The sequence below is a fragment of the Mangifera indica genome, chromosome 8 (genome assembly GCF_011075055.1).
Source record: "Mangifera indica cultivar Alphonso chromosome 8, CATAS_Mindica_2.1, whole genome shotgun sequence".
Lineage (NCBI taxonomy): Eukaryota > Viridiplantae > Streptophyta > Magnoliopsida > Sapindales > Anacardiaceae > Mangifera > Mangifera indica.
Genome location: NC_058144.1, coordinates 879,671 through 905,388, shown reverse-complemented (window position 1 = coordinate 905,388; position 25,718 = coordinate 879,671). Strand labels below are relative to the sequence as shown.

At 31.9% G+C, this 25,718-nt stretch overlaps 3 protein-coding genes across 6 annotated transcripts; 2 read left to right on the top strand and 1 right to left on the bottom strand.

Annotated features, from left to right (window-relative positions):
• The first annotated feature begins 4,093 nt into the window (after positions 1–4,093).
• Positions 4,094–9,685, top strand: LOC123224389 (lysophospholipid acyltransferase LPEAT2-like). Its single transcript, XM_044648031.1, has 14 exons — positions 4,094–4,619; positions 4,747–4,927; positions 5,030–5,089; positions 5,451–5,614; positions 5,714–5,777; positions 5,882–5,950; positions 6,239–6,334; positions 6,767–6,811; positions 7,154–7,224; positions 7,912–7,978; positions 8,453–8,503; positions 8,780–8,890; positions 9,013–9,060; positions 9,323–9,685. The coding sequence occupies exons 1-14, from the start codon at positions 4,144–4,146 to the stop codon at positions 9,488–9,490; spliced, it is 1,671 nt and encodes a 556-aa protein (XP_044503966.1). The 5' UTR covers positions 4,094–4,143; the 3' UTR covers positions 9,491–9,685.
• Positions 9,686–13,382: 3,697 nt separating this feature from the next.
• Positions 13,383–18,299, top strand: LOC123222632 (MADS-box protein SOC1-like). Of its 4 annotated transcripts, none has more exons than XM_044645498.1 (9): positions 13,383–13,590; positions 13,852–13,927; positions 14,097–14,288; positions 16,255–16,336; positions 16,872–16,933; positions 17,024–17,123; positions 17,409–17,450; positions 17,766–17,807; positions 17,894–18,299. In XM_044645498.1, exons 3-9 carry the CDS (start codon positions 14,107–14,109, stop codon positions 18,053–18,055), a joined length of 672 nt encoding a protein of 223 aa, XP_044501433.1. In that variant the 5' UTR covers positions 13,383–13,590; positions 13,852–13,927; positions 14,097–14,106; the 3' UTR covers positions 18,056–18,299. The 4 variants fall into 4 exon arrangements, with proteins under 4 accessions (XP_044501433.1, XP_044501431.1, XP_044501430.1 ...); XM_044645496.1 differs by having other exon boundaries at positions 13,780–13,927; XM_044645495.1 differs by having other exon boundaries at positions 13,383–13,731.
• A 384-nt stretch (positions 18,300–18,683) lies between these two features.
• LOC123222631 (agamous-like MADS-box protein MADS3) lies at positions 18,684–23,830 on the bottom strand. The gene is made up of 8 exons (XM_044645494.1): positions 23,427–23,830; positions 20,735–20,810; positions 20,411–20,472; positions 20,214–20,313; positions 19,970–20,011; positions 19,288–19,329; positions 19,052–19,194; positions 18,684–18,957 (listed from the first exon to the last, which is right to left on the bottom strand). Exons 1-8 carry the CDS (start codon positions 23,606–23,608, stop codon positions 18,870–18,872), a joined length of 735 nt encoding a protein of 244 aa, XP_044501429.1. The 5' UTR covers positions 23,609–23,830; the 3' UTR covers positions 18,684–18,869.
• Between the last annotated feature and the right edge of the window lie 1,888 nt (positions 23,831–25,718).

The window sequence follows — 25,718 nt, the reverse complement described above, 5'->3', positions numbered from 1 at the left end:
TTTTAAAATATTGGGAAGCCAGGGAGATTCCTTAGAACAGAGCGGGTTTTTCTGAAATTTTTCATATAATAGTGGACCTTTTTAGAATAGGAATTTTCATGAGGGGGTAAATTGAGAATTTTCTTATCTAGGGTTTCTGATAGGGTAGTTTTCAAATTTTATATCCGTTTTTTCTGTTCTATGGGTTTTCAACTTTTAGAATTTGAATTTCAATTCCGTTTTTTCGAATTTCACCGTTTTATGAGATATCGACTCGTATTTTTCAGATTTCTGAAAGATTTTTCGATTGTTGCTATTCTAGCGTATTTCAACTTTTAAAATTCGAATTTCAGTTCCGTTTTTTCAGATTTCACCGTTTTACGAGATATCGACTCGTATTTTTTAGATTTCTGAAGGATTTTTCGTTTGTTGTCATTCTAAGGTTTTTCAACTTTTAGAATTCGAATTTCAGTTTCGTTTTTTCGGATTTCACCGTTTTACGAGATATCGACTCGTATTTTTCAATTTCCGAAGGATTTTTCGTTTGTTGCCATTCTAGGGTTTTTCAACTTTTAGAATTTGAATTTCAGTTTCGTTTTTTCGAATTTCACCGTTTTACTATATATCGACTCGTATTTTTCAGATTTCCGAAGGATTTTTTTATTGTTGCCATTCTAGCGTTTTTCAACTTTTACAATTCGAATTTCAGTTCCGTTTTTTCGAATTTTACCGTTTTACGATATATCAACTCGTATTTTTCAGATTTCCAAAGGATTTTTTGATTGTTGCCATTCTAGCGTTTTTCAACTTTTATAATTCGAATTTCAATTTCATTTTTTCAAATTTCACCGTTTTACGAGATATGGACTTGTATTTTCCAAATTTCCGAAGGATTTTTTGATTGTTGTCATTCTAGGGTTTTTAAACTTTTAGAATTCGAATTTCAATTCTGTTTTTTCGAATTTCACCATTTCAGGATATATCAACTCGTATTTTCTAGATTTTTAATCGATTTTTCGTTTCTTAACATTCTAGGGTAGTTGAACGTGTATAATTCGAATTTCAGTTTCATTTTTTCGAATTTCACTGTTATCAGGCAGTTAAATCTTGTTTTTTAAAGTTTCTCATTTCCTTTTTGATTATTTGATATTTTTCATCTTTTTATGTTTTTTCCACGTATACATTTGTTTACATATTTTTTTTTACGCATGAATCCACCAAATCCAACAATCCTTCAAAAATCTGGAAAATACAAGTCGATATCTCGTAAAACGATAAAATTCGAAAAAATGAAATTGAAATTCGAATTGTAAAAGTTGAAAAACCCTAGAATGACAACAATCAAAAAATCCTTCAGAAATCTGAAAAATACGAGTCGATATATCGTAAAACGATGAAATTCAAAAAAACAGAACTGAAATTCGAATTCTAAAAGTTGAAAAATCCTAGAATGGAAACAATCGAAAAATTCTTCAAAAATCTGAAAAATAAGAGTCGTTATCTCGTAAAACGATGAAATCCGAAAAAACGGAACTGAAATTCAAATTCTAAAAGTTGAAAAACCCTAGAATGGCAACAAACAGAAAATCCTTCAGAAATCTGAAAAATACGAGTCGATATCTCATAAAACAATAAAATCTGAAAAAACAGAACTGAAATTCAAATTCTAAAAGTTGAAAAACCCTAGAATGGCAACAAACGGAAAATCCTTCAGAAATTTGAAAAATACGAGTCGATATCTCGTAAAACGGTAAAATCTGAAAAAACAGAACTGAAATTCAAATTCTAAAAGTTGAAAAACCCTAGAATGGCAACAAACGATAAATCCTTCAGAAATCTGAAAAATACGAGTCGATATCTCGTTAAACGGTGAAATTCAAATTCTAAAAGTTGAAAAACCCTAGAATGGCAACAATCAAAAAATCCTTCAGAAATCTGAAAAATACGAGTCGATATCTCGTAAAACGGTGAAATTCAAAAAAATGGAACTGAAATTCGAATTCTAAAAGTTGAAAAACCCTAGAATAGAAACAATCAAAAAATTCTTCAGAAATCTGAAAAATACGAGTCGATATCTCGTAAAATGATGAACTCCGAAAAAACGGAACTGAAATTCAAATTCTAAAAGTTGAAAAACCCTAGAATGGCAACAAACGGAAAATCCTTCAGAAATCTGAAAAATACGAGTCGATATCTCGTAAAATGATGAAATTCGAAAAAACGGAACTGAAATTCGAATTCTAAAAATTGAAAAACCCTAGAATGACAACAAACAAAAAATCCTTCAGAAATCTGAAAAATACGAGTCGATATCTCGTAAAACGGTAAAATCCGAAAAAACAGAACTGAAATTCAAATTCTAAAAGTTGAAAAACCCTAAATGGCAACAAACGGAAAATCCTTCAGAAATCTGAAAAATACGAGTCGATATCTCGTTAAACGGTGAAATTCGAATTCTAAAAGTTGAAAAACCCTAAAATGTCAATAAACGGAAAATCCTTCAGAAATCTGAAAAATACGAGTCGATATCTCGTTAAAAGGTGAAATTCAAAAAAACGGAACTGAAATTCGAATTCTAAAAGTTGAAAAACCCTAGATTGGAAACAATCGAAAAATTCTTCAGAAATCTGAAAAATACGAGTCGATATCTCGTAAAACGGTGAAATCCGAAAAAACGGAACTGAAATTCAAATTCTAAAAGTTGAAAAACCCTAGAATGGCAACAAACGGAAAATCCTTCGGAAATATGAAAAATACGAGTCGATATCTCGTCAAACGGTGAAATTCGAAAAAACTGAACTAAAATTCGAATTCTAAAAGTTGAAAAACCCTAGAATGGCAACAAACGAAAAATCCTTCGAAAATCTGAAAAATACGAGTCGATATCTCGTAAAACGATGAAATCCGAAAAAACGAAACTAAAATTCGAATTGTAAAAGTTGAAAAACCCTAGAATGGCAACAAACGAAAAATCCTTCAGAAATCTGAAAAATACGAATCGATATATAGTAAAACGGTGAAATTCGAAAAAACGGAACTGAAATTCTAATTCTAAAAGTTGAAAAATGAAAATGCCTTTACAATGTAAAATATCCAAAAACCCCTCATATTTATCTAAAATTATTTAACCCCCATAATGAGTGAGGGGAGTTATATAAATGAAGGGAAGGGTAATTTTGACATTTTAGAAAAAGTTTGAAATAAATAAATAAATATCAAAATGCCTTTATAATGTAAAATATCCAAAAATCCCTCATATTTATCTAAAATTACATTAAAACCCCATAGTAAGTGGGAGAGTTATATAAATATGAGGGGAAGGGTAGTTTTGGTATTAAAAAAAGTCATAGGCATTTTTTTTTTTGGAACAATGATTTTGGGCATTTTGGCTTGAAAATAGTGATTTTGGGTATTTTTGCTTAATGGGAGGATATTTTGGCCATTTTTTAAAATTTCCCTTTAAAAAATGACAGTTTCATTCTAGGGTTTCGTTTTGAAATCTCCGACGCCATTGCCAACGACCTCTCCCTCCTGAAGTATCATCTCCTTTCGACGATCTCTTTCTTCCTATTTGGAGGTCCGATAGACGTCAAAAATGCCTTGGGAGATAAAGAACTTCGTCGGGGAAAAAGAAATTATGAGATTTTTAATCCTAACGTGAAAAATATGATAATTTTCTAAATTTTTTAGTAATTGATTATTTAACTCCCGATTTTAACTAAGATTTTTAAAAAAAATTAAATCATTAATAAATATTTAAGTTTTTAAAATTTTATTAATATGTGTTTATCTTGACATTAAAGTTTTGGCTTTTCTTTGACACCAAAAATAATCTGCCTCACATATAGAAAGTAAATCCTTGGTTGCCGACTTCAGCTTCAACTCTTTCTTTTCCGTTAAATTCAAACCACTCAAAAAACAAAAAATTATCTGGCAATATTAAATATGTTAAATTATTGATTTGTGACTTAATAATAGTATATTATCTTATATTTGAAAAAATTAAATAGTAAATACAAGTTTAAAAAATATAATTTACCCACGTGAAAAGCACGTGACCAGAATATAAAAATTATCTATATAAATCGGAAAGCTGTTTTTCTTCTTTCATCGTCGCAAGTTCAAACTCCGAAACTCTCTGCTTTACCCTCCTAGACCTCAATAATGGAAGACCATGATATTTCTTCTCCTCTCCTGCAATCTCCACGCGCAGATCATTCCCAAGTTATCATCGCCGTCGATGATGACTCCGTTGCCGAACCGTTGGATCAACTTCAACCCTCCACAATCGAGCACGACCACAACCACCTTTTTCCTAATTATCAATCCGATAACTCCGGAAACCCTTATGAGTTTATCGGCTCTGAAGGGTTCTCGGTATCTGGTTCGTCCACTTTGAATCCGTTTCTAAACGACACGCCGGAGATTTGTGGTTTTTATGAGGTTTTAAAGATTGTCTTGTGTTTCCCAATTTCATTGATTAGGCTTGTGCTTTTTGTGCTGTTTTTGTCGGTGGGTTACCTAGCTACGAAGTTAGCGTTGGAGGGTTGGAGAGACAAGCAAAATCCTATGCCCTTGTGGAGGTCTCGTCTCATGTGGGTCACTAGGTTTTGTGCCCGCTTTATTCTCTTCTCATTTGGGTATGCTGGTTTTTTAACTTTTAATTTAATTTAATTTAATTTTTTCATTTCAAAACTTTTTTATCAGGTTTTGGATTTCAAGGGCAATGAATTGGGTTCTTGTTAATTGGTATTTTATTGCTTGCAGCTATCAATGGATAAGACGGAAAGGGAAGCCTGCTTCAAGGGAGATTGCCCCTATTGTTGTATCTAATCATGTGTCATATATTGAACCAATCTTCTATTTTTATGAATTATTCCCTACAATTGTCGCGTCAGAGTCACATGATTCTATACCCTTTGTTGGAACTATTATCAGAGCAATGCAGGTAATTTTAAGAGGTTTAATTTAATTGTCTTTATATTTTTAGTTTCTAACACTTTCTCTCCTTCCCTTTCAACACTCCTTATTTTTTAATTCACTTTCTCAGGTTATATATGTAAATAGGTTCTCACAATCGTCAAGGAAGAATGCTGTTAATGAAATAAAGGTAAAAGGTTTCTATAGTTTTTTGTTAACATCTTCCATTGCTTTGATTGATATTGTTTTCTTATCTATTTGTTTCTTGATGGGCTCTTGTCATGTCTCCCCTGTTCTTTCTAAAAATATCATTAAATTTGAAGAACTCTCAATAATCATGTGTAGGTTGTGCTAAAAAATCAATTTCACAAAGTGTCTAAATGGTATTGAATTTGTTTGCGTCAACTTTTTAAAGACTTCTTGAAAAATGGGCACAATCACATTCAATTATGTTTACACTAAAGTTAACTTTATGAAACTAAATTGGATTAATTATTATCAATTCATAAGCTATTTGATATAGAAATGTGCTTTCAAGGATCTGAATACAGAGAAAGGCTTCCTGCAATAGATTTCCTCGTGTGCTATTATTTCCTGAGGGAACCACAACAAATGGGAAGGCTCTTATTTCGTTCCAACTTGGTGCATTCATCCACGGTTTCCCTATTCAACCAGTTATTGTCCGCTATCCCCATGTGCACTTTGACCAGTCTTGGTATGATCCTGTTTCATTTTCTGTTGGAAATTTCTTTAGTTGCTGTCTCTATAGTATTTACCTTACTGCCTTTTTTGTTTGCTATGTCATCTTTCTCAGGGGCAATATATCCTTGGCAAAGCTCATGTTTAGAATGTTCACACAGTTTCACAATTTCATGGAGGTATATGCTTTTTTACTATTGGCTTAACTTGAATTTATGGTAACTTTCAACTTTGTAAAGATTTGTATGGGTTTATCCGTTAACAATTATTTTAATTTGAACAGGTAGAATACCTTCCTGTTATTTATCCAAATGAAAATAATAAAGAGAATGCCATCCATTTTGCTGAGAGGGTGAGTATTTGCTTGTAATTGATTTATTTTGCCACTTTGTTGTGCCATTTCCACATATTTTTGGAGAGTCTAAGTGTGCAAACCCGTAATATGCCTGTTGTAAACCTGTTGGAGACCTTGGTATCGAATAAATTGTGTGCATTCTCTCTCTTGATTTTATTAAATATGAAAAAGTTGGGATTAATAGTTCCTTCCTACATCATTGTTTTTTTGCTGTACAAATTACTTGCTTTCTGTTTTGATATGTATTGTTGATTTATAAGTTTATTCGAAATTGGGTGTCAACAGACCAGCCATGCTATTGCTTCTGCTCTCAATGTAGTACAAACGTCTCATTCGTATGGAGATCTAATGCTACTCAACAAAGCATCTAACTCGGAACAGGTATATGTCCTTCTATAGACAGATCTTTCTTCTTCTTGTTTTATGTTTTTGGGGGTTAAAACAGCCATAAGGTTTCTGCCATCATGCTTAAAATTCGTTACTTATTGTTGAAGAGGCACATGCTAGTATACTATTATAGTTTTCTTCACTGCTTAAAAAGCATGTTTCTTGGGCCTTCTCTTCTCTTTGTTGCACCTTTAGTTTGAGTTTTATCTTCTTATTTGTGTATATTTTGTTTAGGTTTGTCTGGTAAAGGGACATCACGCATCATAGAATCATGCAAAATTTCATCATTCTAGTTTCAAGGACCCTCCCTGTTTATCTGCATCTCCTCGTTGACATGCTTATCGAATATAAAGTTTGCTTCGTTTTTGGAGCTACCTGACAATGTTGTTACTTTTGTACTGATATTGTTAATCTTAATCTTTGTAGAGGAATTCGTCAAGTTATATGGTTGAAATGGCAAGGGTTGAATCTGTAAGTCCTTACACTTGAATGCCTTATTTTGAAATGTTTTCTTGTGTTGCTATTTTAAGAAGCTAGAACCAAGTTCATATTGGTGGATCTTTGCCTATGCACAAATGGTTTTCGTTATAGGTTTCTTTTTTTTTCACAAAATTGGACGCTTCATCTTTCAAGTGACTGCATATTACAAGCCAATTTTTTGTTTTTGAATGCCAGATTATTTTATTCAAATTTTACAGATTTAGGAGTAGAAGAAAGCCTTGAAATATATTTACATTTTGATCAATTATTCAGTGTTGCCTCTTATAATATCCTTTTAACAGAAATATGATCCAGATATCTTTTTTTTTTCAGTTATTTCATATAAGCAGCTTGGAAGCTGTAGACCTTCTGGATAAGTTTCTGTCTATGAATCCAGACAGCAGGTATTGTTGAATTATTTTATCTTATTGATGAAAAGAAAATTTAGTGCTCTTTTAGCTTTGGAGTTAAATGTTATAAATCGTTTTCAGTTGTGAATAGTCTCTTCTTTTGGCTGTTAAGGATGAAAATGTATTAAGTCCCACATAAGTAATTTGGCCGTAAATAGTAAGGGACAGACCCAAGTTCTTTTCACAGTTTCCATTATGTCTTGTATTTATTGGGGCCAAAATAACTTTTGATGGTATATATGTGCTACCTTTTGGTGGAAGACCATTAGGTATTTGAATTTTGATAGCTGTCTTTGGTTTTCCTGTTATTGGATTCCTTTTTTTTTATTAAAGTTGCTGCCCAAGATAATGAAGCATGTTTGAAGCATTTGGAATTGTACAGTTTTTAATGTGAGGCTGTTATCTCTTTTTCATGACTTCTGATTAAAATGCAATAAGTTATGGTCATTACCAGAGTGACCATGTTTTATTGAAGTCTCCATTATGCTATTGGAATCTTTTCATGATATTGATGGGAATAAATTTCTGAGTCTTTTCCTATTACCCATACAATGTGGGATTCAATGTGTCTTTTGCACTACAATTTGCATAAATACTCTGATAATGCACATGAAATAATAATTATAGGACCCTTTTTGCAAATACAGACTCATATAACTCACTGTTTAATTGTATTTGCAGTGGTCATGTTAAACTTCTGGACTTCTTGAGAGTTCTACGACTCAAGTCTTGTAACCTTTCTCAGGAGGTTTGTGTCATGCAATTATAGCTTCTTCTGGTTGACTAAAATGTGTGTTTTTGCTCTTTTAGTACTCTAGAACGAATGGAAAAAAATCCAAAGTGGCTTGTGCAAATGATTATGGGTACACAAGTTACAATAAACTGCATATGTAGAACATAGATGCTTTTTGTTGCATCTAGATATGAAATGTTGTTCTGGGAGGTATGAACTACTCTCTGTATTTATGTTGGAGATTTTCAAACAGCATTTGCAACTGTTCTGTTGACAACTGCTTTTGTCTTTATTCCAAGTAGTGTAATCCTTTTTTCTGGTATTAATGTTTGTATCCACTGTTCTTATTTCATATCAACTGGCCTTAATTTTTAGTTGGAAAGTATTTGCTTTGCATTAAGAATGTGGATACACATATTGAACTTGATGCATAGGACCTGAAACTTATGCATCGTCATTTGATACTTTCTCTCATGTGTTGGATTTCAGATATTTGGATTTGTTGATGTAGATAAGAATGGATCGATCACATTCAAGCAGGTAACTTCTGCTACTCTTCTATTGTGTGCTTATGTATGTGCTACCAAACTTGGTCTACTTTTAAGGGATGTCTTGTCATGAGAATAAAATTATGAATTAAATTTGCGAAAAACCGTACTATGGATATCTCCCATGCACTGGCATTACATCCATGTATCCACACATCTTCATTCATCTCTTTGGTGTTGATTGCTGTGGATTTCACCAAAGGCCTCTTGTGCTGCAAATCCTATTGTCATAGATGGTTAACTTCATACTATTTTATTTATGTTACAGTTCTTATATGCGTCAGCCCATGTCATGAAACTACCATTATTCAGTCATGCCTGTGAACTAGCCTTTGCTGAATCTGACACTAAAGGAAATGGCTACATTTCAGAGCATGAAGTACGTTGCTCTTTCCATTATAATTTTGCTGAGCCTATGATCTCTGGTATCCTTTGCAAAAATTATGTTCAGATGAATTCTCACTTGCATTATCTTGGTTTCTGTTTGATTTTGGAAAACAGTTGGAATTAACCATAAGAGCTGCTATCCCAGATGTGAACAAGCACGAGGTAAAAAAAAAAAACCTTGAAGATATCTGTTTAAAATATTATTGCAGAAATGTTTTGATAATTGTTTAAAGAATAATACTGCACGTACAAACAGTTGGTACTACTAAAGAGTATAAACAAATTAGTGTATCATCGTATAATTGGATTATCTAGTTGTTTATTCAAGCAGTAATTCAAAAGCACCCAACCATTTGTGCATAAAGTATTGTTGAATTGCATAATAATATCAGAAGCTATCTTATGTGAAATTTGGTGCATGTAGAGCCATGGTCTTTTCAATTTATTTGACAGCAACGGCAATGGGAAGGTGAGCAAGGAAGAATTCGTGTCCTGCCTCAGAAGGAATCCTCTTTTAATAGCCATTTTTTCACCTAGTTTGTTGCGGAAAGACTTGTCAGAAGCTGACAATAGTATGGGGGAGATTGTTTGATTTATAAGTTTTTATTGCTCCTACTGGTTGGGTGTTGTTGTGTACCATTTGTATCCATATTGGTTGCTGGGTTTGTAGCTGGGGAAGTAAGAGGGAAAGTATTTTTAGTAGCAAATGTAGCGGCCCTTTTATATATTAACATTTCCCCATAAATTTTGATAATCTATTCAAGTATATAACTATTTCCCACCTAAAGTTCTGAGAAAACTAAAAGCTTTGACCCTTTGAATTCTTAAATATAAATTCATATAAAAGACGTTACTTTGACAGGAGGAAGATGAACTTTGTCATTTGTTACACTGCACTAGGTCTGATGCGATTCTCATAATTGCTCTAGATCTGTCATTGCAGTGGTTGGAATCGCACTATGTCTATGATTCAAGCCTTACATAGGTGGATCAGGGCGGTGTTTGTGATTTTAACACAATGATGTAACCGAATGATTTAATTGCTCATCTTATATCTATCTTGTTTTTTTTTTTTTTTTTTTAACTCTTGGCGTCCTGCAGATGGCCGAGAAAGTAAAGACCAAGAAGGGCTGGATAATTTATCAAAGTGTTTTAAATGTTTAACAGTTTTGGTTGCAACAAACGTTATAAATGAACACATAAATCGTCAACATCGCACATAAATAACGTGTACAATAGTGGGGAGTAGTTGATTTTATATGAATTCCAACTACCTATTTGTACCACATTAATAAATAATACACGTATAATAATGAATTCAACCTTTAAATTGTCAGGTTCAATCTTTTGAGTTGATACACGAAGTAAATAATATTATAAATTAGATAAACGATATTATTTGATGAATAAATGAGTCAACTTAACTTAAAGTATAGGATTTATCCCACCATGCTTTATTCTTATACCAAATTTTTGTTTTAGAAATGAATGATTATCTGCCCTACCTGTGTTTGATGAGACAAGAATTTCCTTGTTGCGTCCAGCACAAGGCAGCACCCGCGGGCTTTATTTTGGGTCATTATTGAGCGCCCAGTGTTGGTTTTGCCTTTTCAGCGAAGCAAATGGATTGAGTTAGTTGATACTGATTATACAAAAGAGTCAAAATATTATTATGAAACATGCCCATAAAATCTCAAATTCTTTTTAATATATGTAATTTTTGTCAGAAAGTTAAAATCTTACAAATTAGGGATAAATTTAAATTAAATTGAACTTAAAAAATAACTAATTGGAAATCAAACTCAACTTATTTAAATTGTTAAATCGTTAAAAAAAAAAAAACTTGAGAAGAATTAGCGAAAAAGGATAAGAAAGCTTTAGTACTTCAATGCCGACGAGACAAGAAAATTGAAGTTGATCCAAACTTGAGCTATTTCGGATCAGATTTAGACTTATTTTAAAATTTGAAAATGGATAAACATCTTATAAGAATTTGGTTTGTGTAAAACATGGAAAGTTTTGCTTCAATTATTGATTAATTTCCACCGTAAAACCCGGGATGTTCCGTTTCATATATATCACGTCTCTGTTGAAAGTGTGATAGAGGATTGAGACTGAAGGCTCCTGGTCTTAAACCAATATCATTCTCATCACATGTTTAAATTATGTGAGAAGTGGTCCAATTCCTTTCCGCCGATTATTTTCTTTCAAGTTGTATTCGGGCGGGGGCCCAATTTTACAAGGACCACATCTTCACATTATTCAATTCAATGAGACGCAAACGCAATATATTACAATAATAATAAATACATTTTATACATTAAATAAATTTATATATATCCATCAATATTATCACACCCACATCAAGAGGTCATTCAAACCGATGAATTATTTAAATAATATATGTGTGTGTATATATATATATATATAATATTATTATTTTGATAAAGTGATCTTTGACTAAGTCAAAACTCAATTTAATTATTAAAATATTGATTAGAACAATAATAATTATAAAAAATTATCACTTGGTGATATGTGGGGTATAATATTTTTTTATTCAAATTATAAATAACATAATATATTAATATTATTCTGATGATTTTAATTTAATTATCAAATTGTAATTAAATTAGTTTAACCAAACAATTTAATCTAAATTTTAAATCAATAATAAATGAGACAGGGCCAATAATGTATCGGTCGAACGTTAAATCTGGAAGCAGCCACATTTGGGAAAAAAATGACGCCACAGAAGTTCCAAGTGCATGACGTAAAAAATATTATATATATATATATATATATATGAGTAAATTGGAAAATAAATAAAATAATTGCCATGGCATGCCATTGGTCCCAACTCCCAAGACAAGCCACAGATGACTAGACGCTTGGGCCTCTGAATAGTCTGACCAAAACATATACCTTAAACCAGAAGAAATGTTCGTCGGTGTCGACATGACAGAAAATTAATCACCACCCCTTATTTTTCAGAAATTATTGGAGAGTGATTTTCCGTTCTACCCATTTCCCACCTTGAATCTTAAACTCTATCACACACCGCCCTAAAATCTGGAATCATAAGGTATTACATAGTTTTTTTCACAAAATATTTTTATTTTTTCTTTAAACCAACTACCCTAAAACAGGGCCAAATTGTTTTAAAAAGAATCATAGTCTAACAAACAATGACAACCCAACAACCAACAAAATCAAACAAGTAAATTGGTTAAATTTGACACATCTATCAATGAAAATCTAGAAGAGTTAGGGTTTAGGACGGTGTGTAACATATTTATTTAAATTTAGGGTTCAATTTTATTAAAATTGAAAAATATATTAAAAAGGTTAGTTCTAAAAGTTCAAGGGTGTATAGTGATTTTTTACCTTCTCAAACGCTTCACCATTTGCTGGTAACTGTCGGCAGCAATAAAAACAATAATAATTCCATCAACACAAAAAGCCAATTTTCATACACAAAAATACCCAAATAAATATTACAAGACTTATTTTATTATATTTATTAACTAAATCAAATATTCATATAACATGTGAATAGAGAAATAGAAAGGCGTCAGGATTACCAATTGACCCCCAAAGTTTTAACTAGTCTCTCAAACCAACTTTTCGAAATTTATATGATAAATAGAAGATATCTTTTTTTTTTTTTTTTTTGTAAAGATGAGAAAAACATGTAATTGCAAAACAAGAAGCACATGTGCTATTGACAAAATCACGTGCCACCAATCAATGTCAGGCTGCGCATGATAGGTGGGATCCAAAACAAATTGTTAACTAAAGATTAGAGATATTTTTATGAAACACCTCAAAAATTCAAATTTAAATTGATTTTAATTAAATTTAAAATAAAATTATTCTGAGCCGAGTTTAAGTTTTAAATTCTGTTTTATTCATTTTCTTTTTTAAGGTTATTCTTTGATGATTATACTTTTTTTTTTTAATTTTAAGCAATTTTTTAAAATTATTTTTTATAGCTTTTTTCCAACTATTTATTTCATTATGTTTGAATTGGGTTTTTTTTTATATTAATTTAAACTATATTTTAATTAATTTGTGGTACTAAAGTATGCTTTATATTGTTATAGTAATTCGTTTGAAGTGAGTGGGCAAATAGTGGAGGAAGATGAAGAGAAAGAGTTTTGTAAATTGGGTGGGGAGTGGATGGAAAAGTGGTAGATAATGTCTGACAGACACAGACCACAAAACTAGGTCTTGGATTTTCATTACAGCCATAATGATGTTGGTCTTTGCTTTATTCGTTTTCCATCTGCTATTGGCTTAGTTAGTACGGTCTTTGTACGGACGATGTTGATTGGTTTGCCATTTCTATTTCTATTTTAACCACTTGTGTGCCCCCTTTTTTTTTTTTGGGAAATTATTTATTACTATAAAAAGTATTTTTTTTTTTTTAGTCTTCATTGCACTCCTCCACTTTTCCTATCTTCCCTCTTTTAACCTTTATTCTTCTTTGCTTCGACTTTTTTTTTTTTTCCTTTTCCGTATAAATTTTCTATCCAGGGTTTGTATTGTAAGTGTTACCAAAAGAAGAAAAGGAGGAGGATCTGTAATTTTCGTATATTTTGCCATTTATTTGTTTTCTTTAAATAGGTAGACTTTGAGGATAAAGCAAAGGAAAGGTGGTTGAGTGAGTGGGCGATGCTTGCTTCCCCGGTAGTGTTTTGAATAATTATTTTAGAAATTACAGGGAAAAAAAAAAACCCTAGTCATTTTTTTGTTTTCTCTCTGCAATATCTATGGCTGAAAATCCTTAGATTTTACTTATTAATTTTGCCCCCTTTTTCTTGCCAGTTGGTGAGTAATGTTTTCTTTCTTTTCTGCTATGTTTTTGGCTTTGTTCAGATGTGCTTGGATTGAGGAAGAGTCAATCAAAACTGATTATATCTGACTTATTTGTCTGATATTTTCTTACAGCTCTCAGATTTCCTTGTCTATTTGGCATTTTCTCTTCCCTTTCCTCCCATTAACGCCTTGTTTGCCCAGCTATTTGGTAAGTTGTTGAATCTGAAAGCCCAGACGTAGATAAATTTCTGATTTTCTCACTCTTTCTCAGCAAAACTTTTTTCTGGGTTTTGCCCAACACTTTCAACTCGTGTCTTCTTTTCACACGAATATATTAATGAATCTACCTTTTTTTTTTTTTTCTTTTTTTTGAGTAGGCTAGTCAAAATGGTGAGAGGCAAAACCCAAATGAGACGCATAGAGAACAATACTAGCAGGCAAATCACCTTCTCAAAGCGGCGAAATGGGCTGCTTAAGAAAGCCTTTGAGCTCTCAGTTCTTTGCGATGCCGAGGTTGCCCTTATCATCTTCTCTCCTAGAGGAAAGCTCTATGAATTTGCAAGTTCCAGGTACATATATACAAACCTTTATCGTACTTGATATATAGGACTGAATGATCTAATAAGTATCTTCCTCTAAAATCATCTCCAGCACAAAAGAAATTTGAATCCACATATATAGTTGATGATAGATTCTTGTTTTCTCCCATCTTTATATCCCAGTACTCACTTGTCAAGTTTTTTCCGGTATGATAACAAGAGGGTACATGACATATGCTATTTAAGGCCAAGTAAAGGACACAGTGTTATGGTCAATCTCAGTATGGCGGAGTTTATTCTTGTTAATAGTTTTTTTTTTTTTCTTTTTTGGGACCAAATGACTCCAGTTGTCTGGATAATTACACTGTACGTTCATAGAATTTGTACAACTCTAGAGTTATTGGCTGTTTAAATCTTGGACTTAGTACGCTGCACCGAAATCACAAACAATAAAGTGGAAAATCAAGGAGAAGAACACCTTTTCATGGAGTAACTTCCTCCAGTAATAATACATGTTTAAATCAATTGGGTACCAACTGATACTCACATGATATTCCGATTAATTAAATAAGTTTATAGTAACCGGGAAAAAAAAATCATGTCTGTACTAAATTACTAGTATATTCTTTAACCACTTTTATGGCTTGTCTTGTAATTAAGTTCATTTTTTTGGTAATAAGTTAAACATTCTCAAGAACATAATATCTTTTCGATCATAAATTTTTTGAGGATGGATTATCAAGAGAAATTAATATTGGATTAATAAGACTGCATATCAACAATAAATACTGTATTATATACTAATAATAATAATAATGTGTTGTTATGATATTAAATAACTTTTAATTTAAAGTAAAACAATATTTAATTATATTATAGTAATAAAACACATGCTATTACTTTAGTATTAGATAACCTTTACGGTCTAATCACGCTTATGCATTTGTGACTTTCTCACTGACAAAACACAATCATGGAATGTCACCAGTTCCTCAACTGTATGAATTCAATTGTATTTCCTTGTGGAAATAATGTTACTGCCAACAGTTTTTGTCCTGCTCTCTTATGTACTACTAATGAAGGTAGCTAGCTGGGTAAAAAAAACCACAAAGGTAGTATGGTTCAACCATTGTGTTTTTCTCTGATTGATCTTAGAAATGTTTAAGTTGTGATCATCCCTTGAGCCTTCTCGTGCTAAAAGGAAATCACTTAATTATGGTGTCTAAAATTTAATAATCTTGTTCGCTTGTTTGTAAGTTTTGGCCATTATGAACATAGATAAACGTAGATATGATGAATTTTATCTTAGCTATTCAGGATTGATTACTTTTGTGGCTCAGTTCAAATCCTTCTCACTAACATTTATATTTATAGTATTAGCATGGTAGATAAAGGTGGACTTGATCCGAATTATTTGAGTTCGAATTGTTGTTTGACTTAGATTGAACCTTTTTGCAAAACACTGACATTGTTGTATTAAAGCTCATCTTTCTGAGGATTCTTCTTCTTTTTTTCTTCTTTAATGATTTGTATTTTTTTTTCGATGATTTGAGCAAGCATAACTCTATCCCAAAGTGATCGTTTTGAATTTAAACCGAATTCAAAAAACCCTTGTTCGAGACCAATTTGACTCGAATCTACCTATCAATATGAATAGATATTATATTGTATGATTGTTTGGGGGTGTCATTTTGATTTTAACTCAAGCTAATATTATAATATTTTGAAATTTACAAACCGGTATATAAACCTGTGATGTAAATCAATATTATGGGAGATTTTCGATTTACTTGAGGAGGCATGATAATATTTTGCAACCACAAATGACACTTTAACACATGCTTTAAAGCAGTCGACTTTGTTAATTCTATCTAAACTAATTTCTCGAGAAAAATTATTTTCAATTGGGCATTATATTACGATCTTTATTCTTTGAATGAATATGACATAGTAAATATATGTAGTGATTGTGTTGTGGTTGGACTTTGTAATTCAGCATGCAGGAGACGATAGGACGTTTTTTAAGACATACAAAAGATTCTCGAGCCAGCAAGCGGCCGACTGAAGAAACCATGCAGGTTGCATATTTATACACTCAGCCTCTTTCTCTTTGTAGTTTGTACTACCATAAAGTGTTTGTAAATAGAATGTCTATTCCAGCACCAATTAGGAGTGGAAGGCCATCTGAGCTGGGTCCTTGTTAAACTCAAATGAATTGAGTTTGATCTGAAGAAATTTTAGCTCGTTGATCCCCGAGTTTGGTTTGAGGTTGATGCTTTGCCTGTGTAGCCTCAGTTCGTTTTCTTAGCTATTTTCTCCTTCTTCTCTACCAGCAACTTTTCTTCTTATTCTCCAACATTACCATGCACCAATTAAACAAACTAAATTCGATCATGAGTTAGCTATTTTTTATTTGAATGGAGCCCAAACTAACCCTTATTCAGACTCAGTTAAGTTAGAATCCCCTTAGCTCCATAAAGTTTTGATTGTAGACATTAATGAAACATGAATCATAGTTATATATGTATGTATTAATTGGTTGTTGGGATGTATGGCACGTCTCTGGAAACATTCATTTTTTGTTTTCTCACAGACGTTGCTTTGAAATGGCAGAATATGAAGAATGAAGCAGCTAACATGATGAAGAAGATCGAGCATCTTGAAGATTGGAAACGGTAAAAATCTTACTGGAACATAATTTTCATGGTTCCGCGACTTAGTTTGATCAAAGAGAGAGATGAAATTTTTGTTGTGAAATGCCTTAGGAAACTGTTGGGAGAAGGTCTGGAATCATGCTCTATTGAAGAACTACAAGAGATAGAACAACAGTTGGAGAACAGCGTAAGCAACATTCGCGCGAGAAAGGTTAGCCTTACTATCCGTTTCTCCTAATCTCCTTTGTTTATTTAACCTTACGGATGGAAGAGTTGGTTAAGATGTGAAATCTTAAGTGTGGAGTAGAAGGTTCAGATCGACTCCACACTCGACTTTGGTACACGTATTATCATCTTTTTATATATATTTGTATTGAAGTGGGTTATTAAAATAGTCTCTCAGGATTTACAATGACTTAGTAGTCAGGCTCCCCAAAGTGGGTTCTTAGTCACAAAAATAAATCAACATACTAATATTTTTCTTGTTATGTTTCAGACAGTACTTTTCAAGGAACAGATTCAGCAGCTTAAAGAAAAGGTAAGATTCGGGACTTGAAAAAATTACTAATGAATGTTAGCTCACCCCATATCAATCAATATCTAGAAGACAAGCTATTGTTTCTCACTCTCATTCTTCTAAAAAGAATAATAACTTTAGTGACATACTCTTTATCTGACTCTATTGGAGAGAAGGAAGAGGATGTTTTTATACTTCATTTGTGTTGTGCCTGGTTGTTGTACGGTCAGACCGTAATTACTCAGGATCATACCTCTGATTCTGCCTACTTTGTGTTAAGTCCTGAAAGAGTACTTATCGCTAACTTGGTACATTATTTCTTTGTAATTATATCAGGAAATCGTCCTAGCCGCTGAAAATTTAAGGCTGGCTGAGAAGGTGAGCTTCCTATATATAAATTAATCTCTAGTAAACTGAAGAGAGTGAAGTATGTGTAAAAAATGAAGAAGTATGTTAATTTGCAGTGTGGTGGAATGCAAGTGGAAACATTGAATGGATCAAAAGAGCTGGGAGAAAGCGAAAACATTGGGGATGATAGTAATCCAATTTCTGATGTGGAGACTGAGTTGTTCATCGGTCTACCGCCGGAAAGAAGAGCAAGGCGTTTCCCATTCCGCCGCCCATGACCTCAACACCCCAACTCTTTCTGTCACTGTCTTCACTTCTATCAATAAATATACTTTCTACTATAGTGTTAACAGTATAGAAAATAGAGTCAAAGTAATTGTGTGCCTTTATCATTTGAAACACCTTTCTCATTTTTATCATATAATGCTTCTGCTTAATTGTATGTAATATTAAAAAAAAAAAAAATTTCTTCAGATTGCTTTTCAAATGGTAGTAAGTAATTTATTTAGTTGTTTAATTCAATCATTGTGTTTGATTTAATTTCATGTTAATGCCACAGTGACATCGAATGATTAAAATTTGTTTTAGAATTTTCATTGATCTATCAAATTCAAAAACCAAAAAAAGAAGTTATTTTTAAGTCAAATTAAAACCTTAAATCGTCCTCAAACCTACACTTTTAACATTTGGATAGTGGTAAAGATAAAAAACCAAAACACGGGAAGACAGATAGTACAGAGAAATGGTAAGCAATGTCAATGGGAGATATCTTCCCGGCCCAATAATTCGGACCAATCCCAGTAGAGAGTTTGCACATCCCAACCCACTTGAGTCAGAGAACCACAACAATTTCTCTGGTCGGTAACTTTCAGGCTCATGCAACATTCAGCCCACATCAAAAAATGTAGTAGTCAAACGATTATATTGCATAAGATATGTCTTAGAAGCATTTTAAGCACATTAAATGCTGTATAAGTATGTGCCAAATATCTCGCCAGATTAGTACTAATCCTACATTATTTAGTAGAAAGAAAACTTCATAAATACCTACAGATCTATATAAGGCATGATTATGATTTCGTTTCTGAGTGTTCAAAGGACCCATCCTTGGATGAAGTTGGTCTCACCAACCATAGTCTTAGGCCCCGAAGACCCTTCAGCAGGAACATAGTGCTGGTACCTGCATCCATAACTAACATTTTAATCTTGCTGAGATTCTGTAAACATTATTTTATATATATATATATATATATATATGCATGAGAGGAGTGTACCCAATCTGTAAAGTAGGTTCGGGTTCACAGTTGATGGTGCTTTCATGAGAAGGATGAAGAGGGAAGTTTGTAGTTCCAGCAGCTGCTGCACTGGAACCCCATAAATCTTGAATGGCTTTCAGATTTAGTCGTTCTGTCTCCAGCTGAAAAGCAATAAATATATATAGGGTTATTCGAATGATTATAGAGACTGACTTATTCATTGTCATGATTAATGAAAACAGTTCAAGAACAACCTTCATCTTGAGTTGCTTGTTTATGTCTCCAAGCTCACGCTCCTATCACCATTAACCAGAAGAAGGTTGCAATTATCAGACAATGATAACAATTAAGTTTACATTAGACCCAAAAAAAAAATAATAATAATAAAACAATAATAATAGTAATAATAACAATACATAGATACTTGGTATGATTTCTGAATTTAAAGATTTACAGAATAAAGCAAAGCCAAATGAATTAAATGAAAGATAGCTATAGATCAAAACTCATATTTTTTTATAATTATTATGAATAATACTATATGCATTAATAAATTATACAAATGCAATCAATCATTATATAATTGAATATTATTTTATATTAAATTTAAAATTACTAAATCATATGATGACATGTCAATTTTTGTATTTTTATCTATTGTTAGTGCATAAAGTATTATTATTAATGATAAGCTTCTGACAAGCATGCATCAACTTTTTTACACAAAAGCTTCATTTATCCTTTTTAATTAACTTAAAAAAGTGATAAAGATTCTTAATCATTGGTCCAAACATGAGTATAAACATTGATATACTATCAAATAATTAAGTAATTATGAACTAAAATTAAAGTATTAACCAATCATATATAATAACACATTAACTTTTGTATCCATTATTAGTGCATACACAAAAATGAGATATGACTTAGGCATACCCTTTTGCGAAGCTCTTCCATTTGTTCCACCATAATCTGAGTCTGCAGTTACGATAAACGAAAAGAATAATAAAATCTAGAACTTAAACTATAAGATCAGTTAGAATATGTTCTTCTTATTCCTTTGGCATACATAGGCAATATTTATGACTTCATCTATATGCTTGTACAGTCATTACAAAAGTAGAATAATAATTATAAATGATAGTTTGCATATACTAGTTGAGCACATGCATGCATGCACCTTCCTCTGCCTAGCCATCGCAAGAGCTCCTTCAAGCTGTTTCTCAAGATTTTGTAGCTCTTTCACACTCAGTGGTCCGAGATCCTCTCCAAGCAAATTCCTAAGCAATTTATACATCACTTACAAAGCAACGAAAAACACAACTAACAGCTTTTCTTTCTAAAACATGTACATATAATTAGTGAACTGAACAAAACCTTTGTGTGCGTTGAAGAGATTCATATTTTGATTTCAACTTTGTCACCTCCTGGTACCAGCTCTGCCAAAAATTAACGTAGTAATTAGAAACACAGTAGCGAATGTGTGAAGTTCTGAAGTATTTATATGAGTCTTTAATATTGAACGACTGTTTACTCGATTGGCAAGCTTATGTCAATCAACACAACCTTTAAGTATTCTGAAATGAATTTTGAGGAAAGATTATCATCCCATGATTTGGAAATAATGTTCAACTTAATATTAAATATAGGAAACATGACAAATTGACAATAAGTTTATGAAAGAATAGAGAAAAGATAAACCTGCGTTTCACGTTCGATGCTGTTGTCCTGAGGGTTGAAGCAGCAACGTTGGTATCGTTCAATGGTTTTACTTATCCTATAGAGACAAAAGGCAAATCGTCAATTAACATGTGTTTGTTCAGTTGCTTTGCAATATGAATGATTAGAATATTGAATAGATAGATAGATGTATAGACAGAGAGAGGTAGATTTGATCTGGAAGGCTGGCAAGCACCTCACATATTTTAATAAAACAATTATGTTTTGACCAATTCAAAATAACACATTTTGTGTCTCTATTACATTATGTAAGCAATACGAACGATATCCATTCACTATATAACTTAATATTAAAATGACATCATTTTGTTTTAAGTTATTGAGCTTGAATTTGACTTGCATGGATACCAAATCCATATGAGATGAGTTAGAGCATCACTGTTATATTGAGCCCGAGTTTATGTCCTTCAAAACTCATCTAAGTTAAAAATTATTATATGTGAAACAGACTCCATAGAAAATATGCAACACATGCTTCAAAAAGTTCAATCATCAACTAAAAAATGCCCAAGAGAAAATACGTTGCAAATAACTACTATTCTAACAACTTAAGAAAATGGCTAATGAACAACTTCAATGAATTTTTGCTCTCTCAAAACTATATAATATGTATATCATTTGGAAATTAGACAATGCTAAGCTAGTATTCTTTTAGCTGTGGACTGAAATGTTGTAACTTAAAGTTGCAAGCAAATTGTGAATTACAATTCATCATACTCTAATAATTTAGAAATGTACATATGAATTATTTCTAAATAGCAATATAACTTCCAAGGGAAAAGTTTGGGTTTTAGCCTTTACAATACTTGTGAATCCTGAATTATCTAATATAATAATTATAGGTTTGGTTACTGTATTCTGAAGTTTATTCATCCAATCAATTCAGATAGGATATAATATTAATTATATATAATAATATTTTAAAAAAAAAATAGTTAATACTAACCAATAAAATAAAATTATGAATAATTATATGATCAGATAATTTTAAGTTGAAACTAAATAATTAAACCCCTTATCATAAATAATACCTCTATTTAGTAGTTTCCGTTAGTGTATGATATTTATAAATATAATATTACTCTAAAATATAATAACAATCCATATACAAACAAAAATCTTTTTGTTCAGTATATCTTTTGAGCATTTGCTATTTAGAAACAATAGTATTAGATGTACTGAAAGCATACGATTCTCTGTTAAAACTTTGTTTCATATACAAAATCCAACTCCATAGAAATCATTCTGAAAAAATTTTAGAAAAAAAACTAAACATAAAGTCATTTTCATTACTCTCTCTCGTCCTAATCCTTCATTAGCCGTATGCTCAGAATCAAACCCCAATTAAGATCTGCCTTGACACAGAAATGGGAAGATACACTTAGGCTGGAAGAGTTACTAAAGTTTTAGTTTTTGTTTATATATATATATATATATATAAATAAATAAATAAATATATATATATATATATATATATATATTTATTTATTTATTTATTTATATATATATTTATTTATTTATTTATTTATATTTATATATGTATTTATGTATATATTTATAAAAATTGTAATGTTTCGGGAAATAGAAGTAATGAGGTTGCTCAAAATCCACTCCTGAGGAAAAAAAGTAGCAGCAATTTGTGCCATCAGAAGTTTTGTTTCCCGAAAAATTGCAATTTTTGCGTTACAGACTTACAGCATTACATATCTATAGCAAGCCTAACAGTTTCCACTTGATCGATTTTTTTCTCAGTTATGGGCACACGGCACACATACAAATGAAAAAGAGCATTTCTATATATGAAAAACGTTGAAGATCTGGGAAAGAGCATAGAGAAAACAAACCGGCGATGGAAGCAAGAGATCTAAGAGGAAAGATTCAGTAATGAAAGTTGAAGTTCTCTATGTCGCTACCCAGTTTTAGAGTGAGAGAAAGAGTGATAACAAAGAAGACGTAAAGATCAAAACTATGATATGATTCATTTTCTAAATTTGAAGAACACCAGGCACCAGCTATGGCGGATTTATATTCCAAATAAAAAAACCCTTATGGCAGGAAGATATAAATTTTCTTTGGCTTGATTTGCCACGATTAACAATAGAAAAAAATATTATTAAACAAGGGAAGAAATGGGGAGAACATTTAAATAACCAGAAGATCAAAGGATCAAAAGTGAAGAAGACAAGAGTCAGGTCCATGAACTTTCTGCTAAGTGCTTGATAGTCTACCACTGAACAACAGTGTGGAAGCTTTATAAATTATAATAATGTTTTTGTGTAGTCAGATAAAAAGGGGCAAAACCCTAGATCTTGCAGTGAAAAAAAATTGAAGGGGAAAAAACCTAGTGGAGTCTGAACAAAAGCTAAGTTCAGTTATGTGGGTATCTCCTACAAACGCCAGTCTCAGGCTCAGCTTACAAAGGACTATGAAACGTATCGATCTGTCATTGCAACAACAGCATGCTGATTCGAACAAGAAACAAGCAGAAACCCACCTCAAAAGCCCCAAAAAGTGATATTAACGAAACAACCTGAAGATAAAATCAAGAGTTCTTGAAGAAAAAGACATACATACATGCATGGTGTTGTTTTTAACAGGACTCACAAGAAAAATTCTACAGATAAAATGAGAGAAGCAAATGATAGAAATATACCCAGCACTACCAAACTCGTAGAGTTTGCCACGGCTAGAAAAGATGATAAGAGCAACCTCAGCATCACATAGTACAGAAAGCTCATAAGCTTTCTTCAACAACCCATTTCTTCTCTTAGAGAAGGTCACCTGCCTGTTAATCTTGTTCTCAATTCTCTTAAGCTCCACTCTTCCTCTACCCATTTTTCGCAATTTTGATTTCTGTTCTAACAGGTGTTTTATATAAGAGATATATGTATCTAAATGTATCTTCTTCAAGAAATTAATTTGGTGCTACACGAAAATGGAGCTGAGAATGAAAGTGTATTGATGGTTCTTTGTATATGAGAAAAGGAAGTTATAGGTCGTAGTAACAGAGAAGGCAGACTGAGATCTTCGTGAATTTGCAAAAAATGGAAACTCAGTTATTCCTGTGTCTTCCTTAGGCGAGAAATTCAAGTTCCACCCCACAACTCATCTGAGATGCGTGCGCTCACTCTCCAGCGAATGGTAACCACTACGATGTCGTTTCTGATTTCTTTGTGCCATGCCGCTGACAATTATTTGGGTACGATCTAATTATTATTTCTGGTCCAAGTAATCATCAAGAACCTAATTAGTATAATTCTTAATTATAAGAGAAAACATACTATAATTTACATGAAAAATTGCGTTTAGCTTCTTATTTCCAAAATAAATTCTAAATTAATTTTTTATGAATTAAACCTAAACTGTTTATAGGTTAAGATGCTCTCCTACTCGCTTGTTAAAAATTAGGGCTCCTAACCACTGAATGGTCAATGAGACCCTTATGCTTCACACTTTATAGGGTAGAAGGTCACCAATTTGAACACATACTGCCCGAAATATTTAACTTTATGAAGTTAACATATGATTTATAAATCGCATTTAGGCCTAATAACAATACTTATCATTACCTTATCAAATGTAGCAAGTAAAATTAATATTTAGAGTAACAATTTTGTGCACTTGGTTTTGAACATTTAATTTGACATATAAATGATATGTTATAATGTGATTAAATGATTTTAAATTAATAATAAAATAATATACAATCATATGATGATTCATTATTTGTCATTATATAATTTGATGATTTTAAATTCAGAATAAAATAACATTTAGTTACATTATGATACAAATAAGTTTATATATATTTGTATTCAATATATATATATATATATATATATATATAAAATATTACTTTTTATTTAACATTTTATTTTCAAAGATTAAAAATTAAAAAAATTAAAAACACCATAAATTGCTTAAAGAATTGTTGGACGATAGTTGTAGGTACTAGACAGATTGTTGCCAACTTGCCAAACATCTGAGCACCATCGTTGAACAACTGTTTGAGCAATTTACAATGTTTTTAGTTTTTATATTTTTATTTTACTTTTCTTATATATCATTTTATAGAATTGAATAAAAAATACTAAGAAATTAGATGCAAGAATCCCAAAATAAAGTTTTAAGTAAATTGAGAATTATTTAGTGCAGTCGATAGGGGGCAGAGCAGAGAGAGGATGAGAGGGATATTGAAGGGTGACTGATAGATATGGGTAGTGGCATCATGTCGACCACGTGCTGTCATATGACAGGTTTAATAACTTATAATGGTTATATTTGAGGGTGGGTATTCAAAATATGTCCATTTTCCCCATTTTCATCATTGTATATTGCGATTTCCTGTGGAAGCACGAAATTACTGTTTCACCACCTTTGAGTTTTCCTTTTAAAAAAAAAAAATTTATTAATGAAGGTTTAGGAGGGCTACACTGGAATTTTCGTTGTTTGATTTTGATAAATTATTCTCAGGCCCGCAATAATTTTAGACTAATCATGCTAAGGTTGAAGAATCGGTGAGAGAAGCCTGTGGCAATGGTAAACGAAAGGGTGTTGGAACAGCAGCAGCAGCAGCAGAAGCCAAATGGTTGAAGATTTGATTCTAAATCAATTGAACAGATTAACAACCCATACATTGGAATTCTTGATTTGATTCTAAAAACATTGGTTTGTCATAGATATTGTGTCTTTGATAAAAATGAAAGGTAATTCACCGTCACCGCCTTTCCGACCGGCAGCGTGCTAGAATCCAAAAACAGGAATTATCATTAAGCTACTATTTCGCATGTTCATAATTCCAAAAATTAAATTCAATAAAAAATGGGATGGAATGGCAGTGACGAAAGTCAGTAAAATGGCATGGGCGTGATCAGTCACATTTCACAACACAGTGGAATCGAATTACTTGGACGGTTGGACAAGAATCCAATCTTTAATTAGGTCT